At 39.3% G+C, this 16,706-nt stretch overlaps 1 protein-coding gene across 11 annotated transcripts in view; it reads left to right on the top strand.

Moving 5' to 3' along the window:
- Positions 1-16,706, top strand: part of RARB (retinoic acid receptor beta) — a 333,102-nt gene that overhangs the window by 256,909 nt on the left and 59,487 nt on the right. For all 11 annotated transcript variants that reach the window (XM_072853962.1, XM_072853959.1, XM_072853961.1 and 8 more), the window contains one exon: positions 6,610-6,758. In XM_072853962.1, coding sequence (XP_072710063.1) covers positions 6,610-6,758 — 149 coding nt within the window. The remainder of the gene's footprint in view (positions 1-6,609; positions 6,759-16,706) is intronic.

Here is a 16,706-nt window from a genome sequence, read left to right as displayed (position 1 = left end):
TTGGGTGTTACAAAGGTAAAAATATGAATGCTCATGGGATATTCACACACTGGAGTGGCAGGGACCATGCTTGTAGATGAGATAGGTAGAAGAGAGCAGGATCTTTCACGCCGCTAAATATGGCAGGAACAGCAGCGCTGCCGTCTGTGCTGCGTGGCGGGGACAGCGGAGCCCAGGGAGAGTCACTCAGGGTGTCTGTGATCTGCGCAGGAATGTCACTTGGGAAGATGTGCTGGCAGGTGGGGCCCCTGGAGTGCCTTAATAAATGGCACTGTAAAGTCAGGTAACTGAATTTGCATGCTTAACAAATGGATTAATTAAGAGGCCAGATTGTGGCATAATAGAAAAGTATGTTACGAAAAAATCCCCACCCTTCACTGGGCAACCGATAGAGGATATTTGTGGGAATAATAAAATCTGTGCTACAAATGAAGAAGTTAGCTGCTAAGGAACAGAAATTGTGTTATGAGACTAGGGCAAAAGGATAACCAAAAGATAGATGCTGTTGTCTTCTGATATACTGCAAACAAATCTGGATGGCTTTGCTATGCTGGTAGTAGGATGCTGAACTTTATTTCCTGGCCCTTAGACCTGATACGAATAAAGGTTTCAAAGGGCTATACTTCTGTTGTATGGCCAAGATCGGTATCCCCTGACTCCGCTGACTTATGTTACATGACTCTGCTGGTTAACATTACAGATTTGTAATTGAAACTTGGCAATTTTGTTGATGAAAGGCACAAAGGAATATGATGCAGCTCGCTCTCTCCCAGTTCTAAACTGGGGGAGATGGAGCAGATGAGTGTAAACACTTCTTTTCTGCCATTCCAGTTGGCAAATGCAACTTGGTATACACACAGCAAAGGCATTTGCTGAATATGAAGAAGCCTTTTTTTTTTTTTAGACTCATCCTTTGAAGTTAGTCTGCGTTTTAACACTGAAATGCTAAAATAGTTAAAATGAAAGCGCTCCAAGGACCTGCTTTGCAAGTAATGACTCCCCTCAAGGTTATGGAGGCCTTTCAAGGTTCATTCTTTCAAACACCTTTCGACTTGGCAGGATCACGATCATTACCATTATTTGCATTGGAGTACCGCTTGAAGGTCCTGCAGCGCTGGTTACTGTACAGCATATTTTGAGACCCTGCCCAAAATAGCGTACTGTCTAAATACACGAGATGCAAGAGGGTGGGGGAAGAAGATACTGTCCTGATGGTATGTCTGCCTGCAGTGGAGCGATGGCCAAATTTGTACTTGGAACTTCATTAGGGTAAGGCTATCGAAGCAGAGAGTGTGCTTAACTGCTTCTTGTACTCGCAAGGCGGAGGGCAGAGTTCAGCAGGACCCCTCTTCTCGCAGATGCGACAGGACAGAAGCCAGCTGTCCGTATCGCTCTTTCACTGACAAGAGTCATAACAGCAAAAGCACTTCAGCTTTGGAGACTTCTGCCAACTCCGCTGCGCCTATCGGGGCTTGCACCTTGTCTGAGATAGCTGTTGGCGGCAGCAGCCTGTGCCCTAGGCACGGCTCTTAAAATGACCTGGTCTGAGGCACCTTTTAGGTGACCTTGTGTGCAGTTTGTCCATTAGTACGGCCTTGCAGATTGGGCTTCTGAGCTCCATAACCTCTACTTCTTGCTAGTTGTTTTGTTATTTTAATCGTACTGTAGGAATCCTGAGCAGCACGTAGTCAAAACCTGTGGGACACTCTTTTAGCTTTTAAAATAACAGAAAGGGATCATTTTGGATTGGGTACCCTCAGGCAGAAACCAGGTCATAAAGTTTCATCTTCTGATGTCCCTGTTGAAAGTGGAATCCCCCCTTTAAGAATGAAAGCAAAATTGAAGACTTAAAGGTTTTTTTGGCTTTCAGCCCAAATAATACCTTTTTTTTTTTTTTAAACACCTAGACAGTCTTGTAGAGGTAAACTATGACTTGATTAAAATTAATGCTGGAAAAATTGTAATCAAGAATTAAAATCGAATAATTTATATTTAACACCATGGCTTTAAGGCAGATTTGTGCAGCTAGCAAGACACAAATAATAAAAAAGAAACCCCTCAAATGTGGAAGGAATACTTTCTTAGGTACTTCTGAAAATCCTGATGATAATACCTCAATCTGGAGTTACTGTGGCAGCCTATGTTTTAATCCAGGTATGTTGCGTTCACTCGTAATAAAAAGCGTTCCCTCCTGAACCTCTATGCACACCCAGCCTTATGAGGAAAGGTTTTTGATTGTGGTTCCGATGTTACAGTTTGGAAATCCGTTCTGCGTTGATTAACATCTGCACATGGCTTTCCCTGAGCCTTTTCCTCCGTCCTCCTGCCCTCAGCCCACTCCACCTCCATGCCGTCAGCCCCCGGCTAGCACAACGATCCGGCACAGCTACGTGAAATAGTAGCACAACTTCTTTGCTTTGTGTTGTTTTCTTTGCAAGGGAGAAAATGGGAGTCTTCACACAAGGGAAGACTTTGTTTTCCTCTTTCTGTTGTCTGTGATCCCCACCTGTTGTATGTAGGGTAAAAATATCTGGGACTTATAACCCAGCAACAGTACGCAGCCAGAGTCATGTGTGACCGGGTCAAACACACACTCGCTGGAGGGTCATGGCCAGGTTACTAAGTCAAGGCTGGCAAGTCTCCACGATAATGTTTTCTTTCTCTCTCACTCTTTTTTTTTTTTTTTTTTCCTTCTCCCCTTGTCTGTCTTCCAAACAACAGTTTAAAAAAAAAAAACAACCAAAAAAAACCCCCAACCTCGTAACAATGCAAACTATTTAAGCATGACAAATTCAAAGAAGTTTTTTATTAAAAAGAAATTGGATGGGGGGGTGTGAGTCAATGATATTTTGGATTTAATTTTATAGTATAGTTTTATGTGGCACATGAAAGAGAGAAATTTGTATTGAAACAATTGAGACCCACTTTCCCAGTTCCTGGCTCTTTCCTGGAAGATGATTAAAAGCAGACTTTTTTTTCCAGACGAGACATAAAAATTAAATGATCTACAGTATATAGTTATTTTTTCAAATGTTTGGAGGCTTATAAATAACTTCTACAATCAAATGCACACATACAAGCAGCAGAGAATCTGGTTCTAATTACTTGTACTTTAGTTGAACTTTGGCGTTTCCTTTGACTTTCTGCCTAATGTATGTGAGCTGTGTGCCTTGCACTCCTGCAGTGAATTCACCAAAAAAAAAAAAAAAAAAAAAAAGAGGCAAAAAATCCAGACTCTTGTTGGTGCCAACAAAAATGAGGGTTAACAGAATGTTTTGACCAAATGCAACACTTTGCTATTCACCCTAATTAGCTGAAATTGCTGCTTCCCACCAGGGACCCTTAGCTCAGTATTCAAAATTCCCTTGAGGCTATCCAGGAAATGCCATTTGCTTTACAACTTCTTATTCTTTTAAGACTCAACTGTCCAAAGTGTGCATTAACATACAAGCTTAATAATCCAAGTTTCTAGCGAAACACAAGGCATTTCATAATGCCTGCCTGCTTCTACTTGGTGACAAAGTAAAATACCTCCTCCATCTGTCAACATGGTTTAGCTGGCAGTAAATTAGCTCTCACAAAGCACACTGTGCTTTTAAAGATCTTATCTGCTGCTTTATCTAACCTTTAGAAATATTTCAGACATCTTAGGAATTGTGAAGTGACCGATTGTTTGAGACTCCCTGTGTGCTTAAGCGGCATTCAGGTGTTGGGTGACAGCACTGAGGCTCTGTTTTCTCAGGTGAGTAGGGACCCTGAAGTGTCACATCCCGCAGGACAAGACAGCATGGCATGGAAAGAAGTAGCTTTTTTTAGTTTTCATTTCTTTAAATTCTTTCTAAAATTGTAAGACTGCTTTAAAAATGCCTGTTCTGGAAACATCAACTGTCTGCCCCCCATCCTTTCTTTTTTCCACCTTGCATGTGCACGCATAGAAGAAAGCGGGTTCTGCTGTCATGCCTCCACTAGCCACCGACACGATACAGAAATAACGCTTTATACCTGCTGAGCATGAATTGCTACAGATGCCTGCACTGGATTTCTGCGCTTCCATGCTGGCAGTACATACATTTTCAAATAAAGAGTTAAAAAGGCTAAATCCAAGGAAGAATAGTAAGTCAGAAGCCGGAGTAAGAGTCGAGCATGTGTAACCTGAGTTCAAGCCTTCTCCAGAAATCTGTACATCTTGCCTGTGATCAAAAGTTGAATGTTCGCAAACTGGGTTTTCTTACCAAAAAAAAAAAAAAAAAAATCAAACTGTCTAGACGGTTGTTCAGCTGATGCAAGTTAAGACCTTTTAGTGGCGCATATATATATATATATATATATATAGGTGTTTTAGGGAGGGTCTTCTGGTTTACATTGGCTCTTTCCTTCTCGTATACCTTTTCAAATTGTCCAGAAAAAAATTCTCTAGCGGCACCTTCAGCTCTTCAGTTGCTGACTATGTTGTGTATTTATGAACTGAGCTGGTTGCTTAATCTCTTCTGGGTATCACAAGTTCCTGGTGCTTGGCTGGTGCCTGACAGACCTCTGTTGTACGTACGGTTCATGGTTTGAACGCTACTATTAGATGCTGGTGCTTGTTTAGGATGAAATAATCAAAAAAGCAGAAGTGTATTGGTGTTATTCCTCAAAGACTGCTTTCCCCAAACTGAAATCACAGAAGGGCTGCAGGAGTGCGGTTGTTTTATTGAATGACACAACCTTGTTTTCCCATGGGGAGCCTAAAAACTGCCTTTTAGATGGACTGGGAGAGTTGAATGAGCTAATACGAAACACATTGTCTGCTGGTATTAGAGTTTTAAAGCTAAAATTTTATCATTCCACAGACTGATTGGAAGCCACCATAATTCATGTATGAGCATGAAATAAGGCACAGAATGTTTGAGGCCTCTCAAGGGCATTTGATGAATCTAACTTTAATTTAAACGTACTAATAGATTATTGATTCAAGCAAGATGGCTGTGCAGAGATCTATAACAGAGCACATTCTGTCTCTCTTAAATACAAAAAATTACTGTTGAAAAGAAATTATCATTCTCATCTCTGTTTTCATCAAGAAAAAACTTTTTAAAAGTTTGCTTGGTGCGGTAGGAACCTGTAAATTTTTGGTTTGCCAAGGTTCAGTGTATTTAATGCTGAAAACGGTAAGCATAGCTCTGGACATTGTCTTAACGTCACACTTTATGGAGCCACATATTATTTTACTTTTCTGTTTTTTTCACAGCCTCATTATTGTTAGATATATAAAATTGTTCCCGTTGGAAAGGTAGTTCTTTGCTTAGAATCAGAACCTTTAACACTTCACTTTAGCATTTATTCTCTTCTCAAGAAATGTCTGTCCTTGAAGTTGATAGTAGCTTAACCCAAGTAAAAATGGCAGAAAGGGGCCCTTCTCACAAGTAATCAGAAGTTGCATCGTGCTCCGTGATGCCCTCTGTGAATTCTGCAGAACACAAGTTGACAATGAATCATGAGTTTAATACAAATGTATCATCTTTGTAATCTGAAAAATATCATGTACAGTAAATCTTGTCTAAGATTTTCCATTGAGTAATATTCTTTAGGGCCTGCTGTTAGTACTCTTGAGATTTAGCTCTGCTGATAGTGCCTAATATTTCTGGATAGATTTGAGTTCACAGATCCTGTCATTTCTGTATATCTGTTGAAAAGTTAGAGGGATTTATCTGAGAAGCAGCAGAACGGCTAGGTGAAACATGAAAATGTATTGCACATCTACAATAAATGTGAGGAATGATGACAGCATATCACAGAAAACTAATGCAGATGTTTTGGAAAGATGTAGTTCGCATGTCTTATCTCGCATCGTAGAGCTTTCACGTCCTTTTCCTGAAAGGGATAACTGCCTTTTCAGCAGGTTCAAAACAAATGACCATCTAGAAATATTAAGGCAATAAAGGGATGTGGGGTCATAATGTGTAAGTAGCTCTTTCTCAGAGAGGTTTCCTGATGTTACAAATCTGAAGGTAGGGAGGGAGGCGTTGCTGGGTTGTGCTAGTTTTACAGATGAAAAAAAAGATGACTTGTTCAGGTAATTTTCACTTCAGGTCTCATACATAGTTGTTTGTCTCTTTACATATGCCCTGATGCATGTCCCTATCCTGTTGTGGCAAAATTGCACATTGGAAGTGTTACCTTTTGTAGATAAAGGCAAGAGATACAAGAGCTCTCCCAAAATTAGGTACCGATTGGAAGGGTACATGCCACAAACACTTTCCCTTTGAAGGTTGAGATCTGGTGTGCACACATGGATCCCACGCAATTCAGTAGGCTAAAACCAGAACATGAGCCCAAGGTTGTCTATTTTTGGAGCCTGGTAAGAGATTCAAGCCATATATCTGATGTGAGCTGAAGCTTTTGTGGTGTTGAGTAGCTGGATCATGAAAAATGAGGTACTTAAAAATAAGCTTTTGAGGCACTACTTGCCTAACTTTAGTTCCCCTTAAATTTTGCTAGGAAAGATGCATGAATGTTTATTATACAAAGATAGATATGGGCCAGTTTGATAGTCATAATACAGTAAATTATTAGTAATTTAAAGTTCATTCATGAATCATTCAATTGTATTTCTTTTTTCTTTTGTAGCAGTTGAAACTCAGAGCACCAGTTCTGAGGAACTTGTTCCGAGCCCTCCTTCACCACTTCCACCCCCTCGTGTTTACAAGCCCTGTTTTGTCTGTCAAGACAAGTCATCCGGATATCACTATGGTGTCAGTGCTTGTGAGGGATGTAAGGTGAGTGCCATCATCTCCCATTCCTTTTATAGGACTGCATTTCATTTTAGAGAAGGGCAAAGCAGTAAAATTTGGTGTGACTTGATTGTCTCCAAAATTGCCTGTACCTTTCTTGTGTGAATTAATTCTGATTCATGAGTAAAGCCAAGTAAATGACCATCATGCCTGGAATTATTTCCCTTCAGAACTTCTTCCAAAGTATGCCTTTAGGGGACGTCCGTAAGTATTGACTAACATGAGAATGTGATCGTAGATGCAGAGATAATCAAAGAATAAAGTGAAAACACATTAAGACTCTTCACTATCCATCTGTAGGTCAGGTATACCCTGAGAACTCATATGGCCATCATCTGCTGTCAGCCTGGCTTTTTTCTGTGAGCTGCTACCTCTGTGTATCCAGGGGGTGGAATTTGGGAAAAAGATCTGATCATGTGGAAATTTTTGGCATAGTCTCTATCTGTCTAACAAATCTCAAGTCAAATTGGGAATTTAAGGATTAGGAGGTTGGTATTGACAAAATTTCATCTGGCAGACTACAGTGCTGGCACGTCTGCTACTTTCCAGTGCTGTGATTGTCGGAGCATGAATTGACTATCCATAGGATGCGGTAATACGATACACCGTTGTAAAGTAGAGAATGTCTAAAGACGAGATACACATCAGAGAACTAATGTCAGCTAAACCATGTGTGTATGGCAACAATTAGAGGTGTACATACAGTGAACGTTATGCGTGCAAGGAAGAAGGTAGTGCGAAAAATGCTGAAGAAAAGATATCAGAGGACAGTGCTCTCATAGTTAATTTTATTAATTATGGTACCCTAGTGTAATGTTCTTTTTTAACAGTTAAAGAAAAGACTTACGATTGTCATCCTTCAAATTAAAGTAGTTGTGTAGTGCTTAGTGCAGTGAAGATACTGATGCATGCCAAAAATGTGACAGGTGCTATATCCATATAAATAAAGTTATTAGAATAAATTAATAAAATGTATTTTGCTGGTTTATTTTTATGAAATGTTATAATACTTTTCAGATACTGTACAGTTAGCCATTTTTACTTTATCCTTTGAATCTGCAACTTCTTCAATGCTACTGGCCTTTTGTAGTGACATTTCATAGTCCTGGGTTTGTGTCATTAGGCAAAAAACTATAGGATTGGAGTCTGGTTTCCCCCCTATTTTATAACTGTAGATACTGAAGTAGTGAAAGTAACTATTTAAGCTCATCTCAGTGTTAGAATCTCTTTCTGGTATTGAGGTTTTCCTTAGATACCATGTCTGTATTTTCTTCTTTTAGATGCCTTAAAACTATCAAAATTTAAGTGTCTGTTAGGAAGAACTGTGGTAAGAATATGCTGTAGCTGATTTCATTAAATAGGAAATCTCATCATACTCAGATGCTAAAACACAAATGGTGGTGTTATTTGCTCACCCACATTCCCTCTAAGCACAGTTGTAATTGCAGACTGTGGCAGAAAGGTTGCATGTCCCTAAGACTTCATTATTTTTTAAAAATATGCAAAAATATACTGTAGGGCCTTTATTGGCATACTGCAAAGCATTTTCATAAATAATTAAAGCAACACCACACTTGTCAAAATACATGGAAGAAATCCATCTTGTAATGTGTTAGCTATGATTCAACAACAAAAAAAATCACGTTCACTTATTTGCTAATTTGCAAGATGGGGTAATTCAACACTTAGCAATAGCTGCTGTTAAAAGGGGGGGGATTAGTTACATACAAAACCTGTCAGTCTATGAGAAATAACAAGATTCCAAAGCAGTCACTTGGCTGCTTGAGACTGGTAATATTTGGGTTAGTTGACGCTAGCTCTTCAACAGGTTGGACTACGATTTTATAAATCTCTTCCACTGATTGAGTCAACTTCCTTAGTGAGTGCCAGGAACTGGCAAAGAACACGATGAGACTGCTGAGTCAACTAGCGGTCCCGTTGGTGGACAGTCATTTACTATGTTTGCTGTTGAAAGCTGTCTGAGCTTTCAGGTTAACAGAAGTGATGTGCTGGATGACAGCAGACAGCAGTACCGGACCACAACACCAGAGACAGCCTCAGAAACCTCTGTGTTGCCAGTTTCTACTTTTTCTCTGAAGAATTTTACCCTTTTCTCTTGTATCCTTTTGGACTGTTTGGTTTATTTTTCTTTTCCTTCATCTTTTCTCTACACTTGCTTTCGCACATTCATTTCTTGGTCCTGTACCATAAGAAAGCTGCCACCTTGTACTTATTTCTAACCGTCCAGGCTCCTGCCTGTACTCAAGTCTACCTTCACCCTTGGTTCCCAATATCAGTTCTTCATGCTTCTCTTCTCTCCAGCCTTCTTCATACAAAAATTTAGCTAGTTGCTTTGCAAGTTTAATAAGCGCTGAGCATTGAGCACTGCTGCTAGGGAGGCCTTGTCTCCTGTAGATCTCTGCCTTTCAGTTGGTTAACCCAGGTTTATTAGAGAGCCTGTGTTTCATTGAAGGCTTCTGCTCGGTATGGAGCTGGAGTTTCATGCTCATTCTCTGGTGAATCAGAGAGCAATAATAAGGAAGAATTCATGTTACAGACTTTCATCTAGTTAGGAAACACAAATTTATTTCTCCTTTACCTCAACACACATCTCCATGCAATTTCAAAGAACTTTGTTTTCTTCGAGATGTGCGGTTTCACTAAAGCTGACCAGCGTGTTCAAAAGCTGTTGGGATGGGGAGGCAGCCTCGCTTCCAGACAGCTGGGTTACACAAAGCTCATTCCATAAGAAGCTAGAGTAAAACATCAACCGAATCAAGTATTAATTTTTTTTCCTCTTTTCCTCTGACCTCGTTGCCATTTTCTCTTTCTTCACTCTTATTTCCACATTTCTTTCTTCACCTGATTTGCAACCTCTGTTCTGTGATGTTAAACCTTAAATTCACTCTTTTTTCCTCCTGCATTGCACCTCCCTCTGCTCTGAGGTCCTTTTCTCAAGTCTTTTCCTTTTTCCTTTCTGACTCATTTACCTTTCCCTTCAAACTCCTGGTAGTCTTTGTTTCTTAAGGGAAACACAAATGGAAAACTCTGCTCATAACATATTTATCTAATTAGGGCCCCATTCCTTTTGTTTTTCTGTGCTGGCTCTCCCATGTTTTTCTTCTAGTTCTCCCTCTGTTTCCTTTGCCTTTCTGCTTTGAGCTCCAGTGGAGCTGCTGTCACAGTGATCATTAGCAGTCTCCGTCTAGTGCGAAGGGACGGCTTTCTGTCCTCAAGGCTTTGGGTTGATGGCTGCCTTTGATTCAGCAGGCTTTCTTTTTCCTGCCTTTTGGGGCTCTTTAGATTCTTCTCCTATTTGCTTACTGTTTATTCAGTGTCTCCTTAAATGCCTCTTCATCCACTTCCTCATGCTGTTCCCTGAAGTTCAGTTTTTGGTTTTCTGTCTCAAAAGCATCACCTACTGAATTTTTTACCCTTTCCCCCCTCACTCTCATCCTTGGACCTTGTTCTTTCAGGTACCGGGGAACAACCTCCTAACCTCCTTTGCCAAACACTTTCTCGGTATTCTAAGTGCCCCTTTTTTAAGTGATCCTCCGTCTTAGTCATTACCAGAGGTTTCAGTACTGTGCACCACTAGAAAGACTGTTCTGTGGCTTGTTTTGATATACTAGTCTTTTAAAATTTTTAGGGGCTGGAGTATTTCATAATATGCACTTGTGAACCACAATGAAAGTTTAGGATCTCTCTAAATAATTTAAAGCTATCTTGTTTTCAAATTTTAGTGTGTTCATGCTGAAAATTGTATTTGTTATTATAGATTTAGAGTACCTGACTTCTTGCCTTCAAAATTGGAAATTTGTGAGCTTTCAGAAGGTTGATATCCCCAGCTTTTTCTCAATTTGATCAGTCAAATTCAGCAGTCAGGATTTTTTTGGTGTTTTAAACTGGTTAAAAAAAAAAAATCTTGGCTTTGTGTTTATTTCTGGATCTTATGGTGCAAAAGGCTTATGTGCATCGTAGCAACTGATCTTCACAGTGCACTTGTATTTTGTAAGAAAAATTCCAGAGCCAGTCCATCTTTTTATGTGTAAAATACAGTACATTGACAATATTCAGCTTATTTACAACTTTTCCATTTTGTGAACTGTGTGGCATTTCAGAGGCGGGTTTTGGAATCTACTCGTGTGTTTCATGACCTCAGTTAAAGACTTCTGAAATCTTTTTTTTTTTTTTTTTTTCCTGATAGCACGCAAACAAATTCCATACAAAATGAGCAACTTGGATTTATCCAGCTGGTACAAGTGGTTATAGGGCTGGCTGTCACTGAAAACTCAGCTCTTTGGTCCTGACTTGACTCATCATTGTAGCCGGGTTTGCAGAAAGGGAGACTGAGAGTAGTGGGCTGGATTCCCCACACAATGCCATCATTGTGTGGGCGAGGAGGAGAAGCTGGTGTTCTGGCAGCTTCAGCTGTTTCTGAAAGCCTTGTCTCTTGTTCTGAGCGTTTAAAAGACGGCATTCCTCTGCTGGCAGTCCTGCCCGGATTCCTGGCTTGAATTTGGTGGGCAGCAAAGATGCCTAGAGCAGTTTCAGGAGAGAAGACAGCACAGCATGTAAGAGGGTAGCTTTACGGTCCAGCAGTTTTGTCTGAATGATCAAGGTGCCTCTCTGCCTGTTGTTGAAGCTAACAGACAAAAATGTAGATAAATCTACTTCAATACTGAGTGATCCCAGGTTGGCTTTTATCATAAAAGAAGTATAGCTTTCCTTCCATCAGAGTTTTCATATAAAATCACATCTAATGTGGGATCATTAAATTAAAAGGGTAGCCACATCTAATACATTTTCAAGGGTCTTCAGCTGCGAAAATATTGTCTATTTGTTTGATACCTTCCTGACTCAAATATATATATTTTTTTATTGCTTAAAGTCTTGTTTAAGCGGTATGGAAAATAGGCATTGATATAAACCTTGAAATTTAGGTCTATAATTCTGTAGGACTGACTCCCACAAAAAAAAGATAAGATACACATAGGAGAAGAAAAGAAAAATAGAGAGAAAATGAAACAGTTTTTGCTCGGTGCAGATTTGCTGGTTATGTCCCATGGTTATGTCCCTCTGGACACTCAGAGGATTGGGGTTGCCCCATTGCAGGACGTGAATCCGTGATCAGCATCGGTCAACAATGGATTCACAAAATGCTACTGACAGAGAGTGGAACTGGTTTTGATTTTATTTATTTACTTAAAGTTCGATGGCAAGGATATTATGCTTTGGTCTGCAAGAAATGTTGATGAGTGGCCTAAAATATTTTATGGATTGTCATAGCAAAGTTCCCTTTATGGAAGTGTCCTTCAGGACAGATGCCTTTTTCTTTTAATAATGCCTCTCTCATCATGTGAGGACAGATTTGCATTTTCTTAGGCAGTTATGGGACTGTAGAGGGATCTTAAGCAGCAGTTCTTTTTGATAACACTACTCTTGCACATGTTAGCTTCTAGCTATGATTTAATTATATTTCAGCCTATATTTATGCCCCTTAACTGGGAATTAAGGAACCAGACAGAATTTTCTCAAAGTTACTTAGTACTAAAAATAGAAATAAAAGCAAACCTCATAAAACCAGCTAACTAATATTCCATATATTTGTTTGGCTTTGTTTTTCTGGCATGTTTTAATCACCTGCAACTGAAACAAAAAGTAAGATATGTAAAGTTGAAAATGCTTTTTTCCTGAGCTTTAAATATTTGGTTACAGTATGATTTGTATCAGGGAAAGAAGTAATATTGTTTGTGGCAATGCAATTGTAAAAGCTTCTATCAGTTGAAAGAAAAATATAGATCAGCTTGAATGATCAAGCTGTATTTGTCTCCATTTAAGCTGTATTAGTAAGTGACAGTGCCAGCAGTAGAGATGCATGCTGTCATTCATGCACAGCTATGAAAAATTCCTCAAATCATGGAAAATCGCTCCTAGTTTCAGCTAAATCAACAATCATTTTTTAGAGGGTGAAAAATGTATTTTGAGATACATTTCTGCACACTATTAATATGATCTGATCTTAAACTGTAAGCACTTTGCAGTCTAGCAAGGTTCAAAGCCATTCGTTTGCAGAAAGTAGTGCCATATGCAGAAAGACACTAAATGAGTTGCAACTGATGTAAATGTAGTACTGAAAACCTGGAATTTTTATATATTTTGTTCTATCAGGGGAGACCTGATTGTTTGAATGCTGTCTTTGAGATTTTTGTTTTTAAAATAACAAAACCAGGAAAGCCAGGTGTCCTTTGAAAAGCTGGTATCTGTGTTTCACTAAGTTCTTAATTAACTTTTTCTCTTTGTTTGGAAGATAAAACTTTCACCAGGTACTGAATTTATTTTGATTTTTGAAGGAAGGGGAAGCATATATTTATTCAAAGTCCACTGAAGGCAAGGAGACATGATGACATAGATGGGATCAGGAACAAAAATTTTGTATTACCATATATTTTAAAATCTCTTTCTGGGTTGTGTGAATGACACGGAATGAAGAAAAAAAAATTGCCAGCCATGACAGATAACAGAAAGGGAAATTGTGTTGTGCGTTTGGATGCCATATTTGATTTCCAGTGCTTTGGGCTCAAGTTGTGGATTATACCTCTACTGCTCCCCTGCACTGGGCTTCTGGAGCAGAGCGGGACAGCCAAAGAGCAGTAGTGTCTGTAGGAAGGGTATAGCACATACATCCACAGCTAATCTTCCTCTTATCCTGCCCGTTGCCCTCAATCATAGACCAGGGGTTCATCTTAAGCTGTGAGAATAGTTGTTTTTAGTAATTACTTTTATTTTTTTCTGGCAGTGATGCTGGTGCTATAGAAGTGCAGAGATTATCCCAAATTACTTTCTAACTGTGCTAACCATGCTGCTCTGGTTATTTGTGAGCACAAGGGCTAATGTCCTGTGGAAACAGGAACTGGAAACTACTCTCTTGTTTTGCATAAACTGTCAAATAATGACATATAATTGTTTAGCTTAAATCTTGCACTCTCTTCTCGTGCAAAATTCCCAATACCGTCAGTGAAGGCTTTCTCAAAAAAACCCAGCAGCATCAGGCTATTAACCTGTAGTGTATTGGTGACCAGCAACATTTTGGGGCACTGCTTTGCTCTGCTGTGTACCTGGAAGGTTTCTGGCTGTACCAGCTAGCGCTCCTCCTGCGTGCAGCCGTGTCCTGTGGCCAGTTTGGATGCAGCCATTCTGTTTCAGAGGCTGAAGGAGTTAACTAATGTAGATGTGGACTTTCCCATCGTACATCAGCCAGCCATAGTGCCCCTGACTGTCCCCAAGAGCATTTCCTAAAATAGATATAGCCTTCGTGCCTGCTGACCTTGACATATGTTTTCAAGGTCTTTGGCCAATAACCAGTCCATAACAGCTACAGTTTGTTCATTATTATTATTATTAAACTAAAATTGTTGAGTCTTACTCTTCTGGCACTGTCTATTCCTTTCTATACCTGAGAATATACGCTGTAAAAAGAAGACACTTCAAATTTACATGTGTGCGTACCTGTTGCTATTGGAGTTGAATCATGGTTTCTTGCACCAAGGTAGGTACTGAAGAGTCCCTGTAGATGTGTTTGTCACATTTCCATCCAACTTTCACCTACCATAGCTGTTGTAGCTTATTAGCAGATGGCTGAGAGCTGAGGTACACACCAGATCAGTAACGTGCACATGGTTTGCAACAGCTTCAACAGAATTAAGTAAATTATATGTACGTGTAAAAGTGCTGTCTATGCAAATCACATCGTGACGTACTGACAAGAGATGCCAGAAGCAGGTGGGCTGCGACTCAGGCTGGTACGCTTGCCTGCTGAGAAGTCCCACATCCCACATGCAATGGATGTGGAGTGTGTTTTTATTTTCCTGTAAGTAGGTTCTAATGGATTTTACTTATTCAATTTTCTTCACTAGAAAGCGGGAAAAACCTTTTATTTTGTTCTCATCTTGTCAATCTATTTCATAGCTCTCCATTAGCTTAAGGACCACATGTGGCCTTTAATTATAGATGTGGAGTACAGGCTGTCCTGTGCGCACCCAGAACGTTGTTACGGTGTAGGTAAAAATGCAGCTTTCCACCATGTTTAATACAACGTTTTATAATATGATCTTTAAAAGTATTGTCTGCAGAGGTAATTCAGCAGATAAGGAAATATGGATACCTGAGCAGAAATTAAATACTAGGAGATTTTCTATTAACAGTAATAGCCTACCTTTTTTTTTTTACACTATGCCATATTTATTTATACTTACTGAACAGCAATTACATACATGTAAAATTACAATGAACTAGCTTTCATATTCTAACTCTGGAACTTTTTAAAAAGAACTGGGTAATGAGACATTGATAGAGAAGGATATATGAGCAGTTGATCTGTTGAATTTAGATTTAGGATAGCTCGCTGGGCCCCACAACAAAATGCACCATTTTCCCTGGCAGAAAGGGGGAGAGTAGAATAGTTTGCCGAGTGTGGTTCTGGCTGAGTGTTGACTTTGTTGCTGGTGAGATGGTTGGGGTCACTGCTGCTTGCTTTAGGTATCCCTTTAAATTGTAGTTTGTGTTTTTCTTAACAAGAACGTAAAGATTTTCTGATTGGCACATCTTAGAGAAGTAAATCCAAAATTAAGGGGTTTCATAAGTGTACAAAATGGAATTATCCATTGTCTAATTCTGTTCACTTACATGTTAAGTAGATATTCAGATGCTCTTTGCTATTTATTTTGAAAGATACACCTATCTGTATTTTCTGGTTATTGTAAACCATCACCTAGTCCGTAAATGGTCAGCTTCCCAATTTGCAGAAATACTCTGATTGGCCTCAGAAAGTGACCTTCCATTCATTGCTCTCGGCGCTTACTGGACAACCTGCTAATGGAAACAGAGGTTCTTTCTAATCCCGAATGAAGTGTTCCTTTGAGGAAATTTCCTAAAGGGGTATTTTCTTTAGCTTCTTCTGGAAATGCAGTGCAATTGAATTTGCAGCATGGATCCCAGAGCTGTTCAGCTTTGCAGAGCTGCTCTTCGTGAAATTTCAGTCTTGTGCTATAGCAGGAAAGACAACTGGATGTAATTTTCCAAGATTTGGTGTTTCCAATAAAGTCAGCTTTACAGATTCTTTCTTCAATTTGTTTATTGTATACATTTTCTTCCTCCTTTTTCTTCCTCCTGTAAACAAAACAAATGCCTTACTAAAAAAAAACCTTCCATTTTTGAGTAGCCATTCCAAAAATCAGAAACTGCCTATCTTTTCCTCTTTGTATCTGGATTTTTCTATAGTCTTTAAGTATGGATACGTTGTTTCTTGCGTTCTGTGTAAAGGACATACATGTTGTGTCCTTCTTCTTATTTTATATTATTCTGATTGTTTCAGATGAACTTTCCATATAGAGGACACACCTCTAGGTGTGACATCTGTGTAGCTTAGTACTCCAGTTATAAAATCTTCTTGTAGTGTTAAAGAAGCCACGCATCCAATTCTGTAATTGGTAGTTTTGGTATATTGGTATAGTAACTGTTTAAATGGTATACTACTGCAGCTGGTCTGCCAAATATTCAGGGTCCCTACTCATAAATTGTTCTTCCCTTTGATAACATGCAGGAGTCCCTACAATTTCCATAGCTCAATTCAGGAGACAGCTGAGAATTAGAAAGACATTTTTGTGTATAAAGTCCCTTATGATTTCACATGGCCACACTTAAAATTTCTCATTTAATATATTTTAGTGGGAAAAGTTACTATGCAATAAAAACCATGTCATAATACCTATGTTTAAAGGGGAAAAGGTATATTGTTTCTGGATCCCCTGTCTAGAATAACGGATACATAAATTACAAGGTGAGACGGCAGTCGCAAGTAGTGCCAAAAAATGTGGATTTGGTTGGCTGTAAATGCAGTTGGCGACTTGACTCCAGCTATAGCGAGCCCCAGTG

The sequence above is a fragment of the Ciconia boyciana genome, chromosome 2 (genome assembly GCF_034638445.1).
Source record: "Ciconia boyciana chromosome 2, ASM3463844v1, whole genome shotgun sequence".
Taxonomy (NCBI): domain Eukaryota; kingdom Metazoa; phylum Chordata; class Aves; order Ciconiiformes; family Ciconiidae; genus Ciconia; species Ciconia boyciana.
The sequence above is the reverse complement of the archived record's forward strand: the minus strand, read 5'-3'. Positions and strand labels throughout refer to the sequence as shown.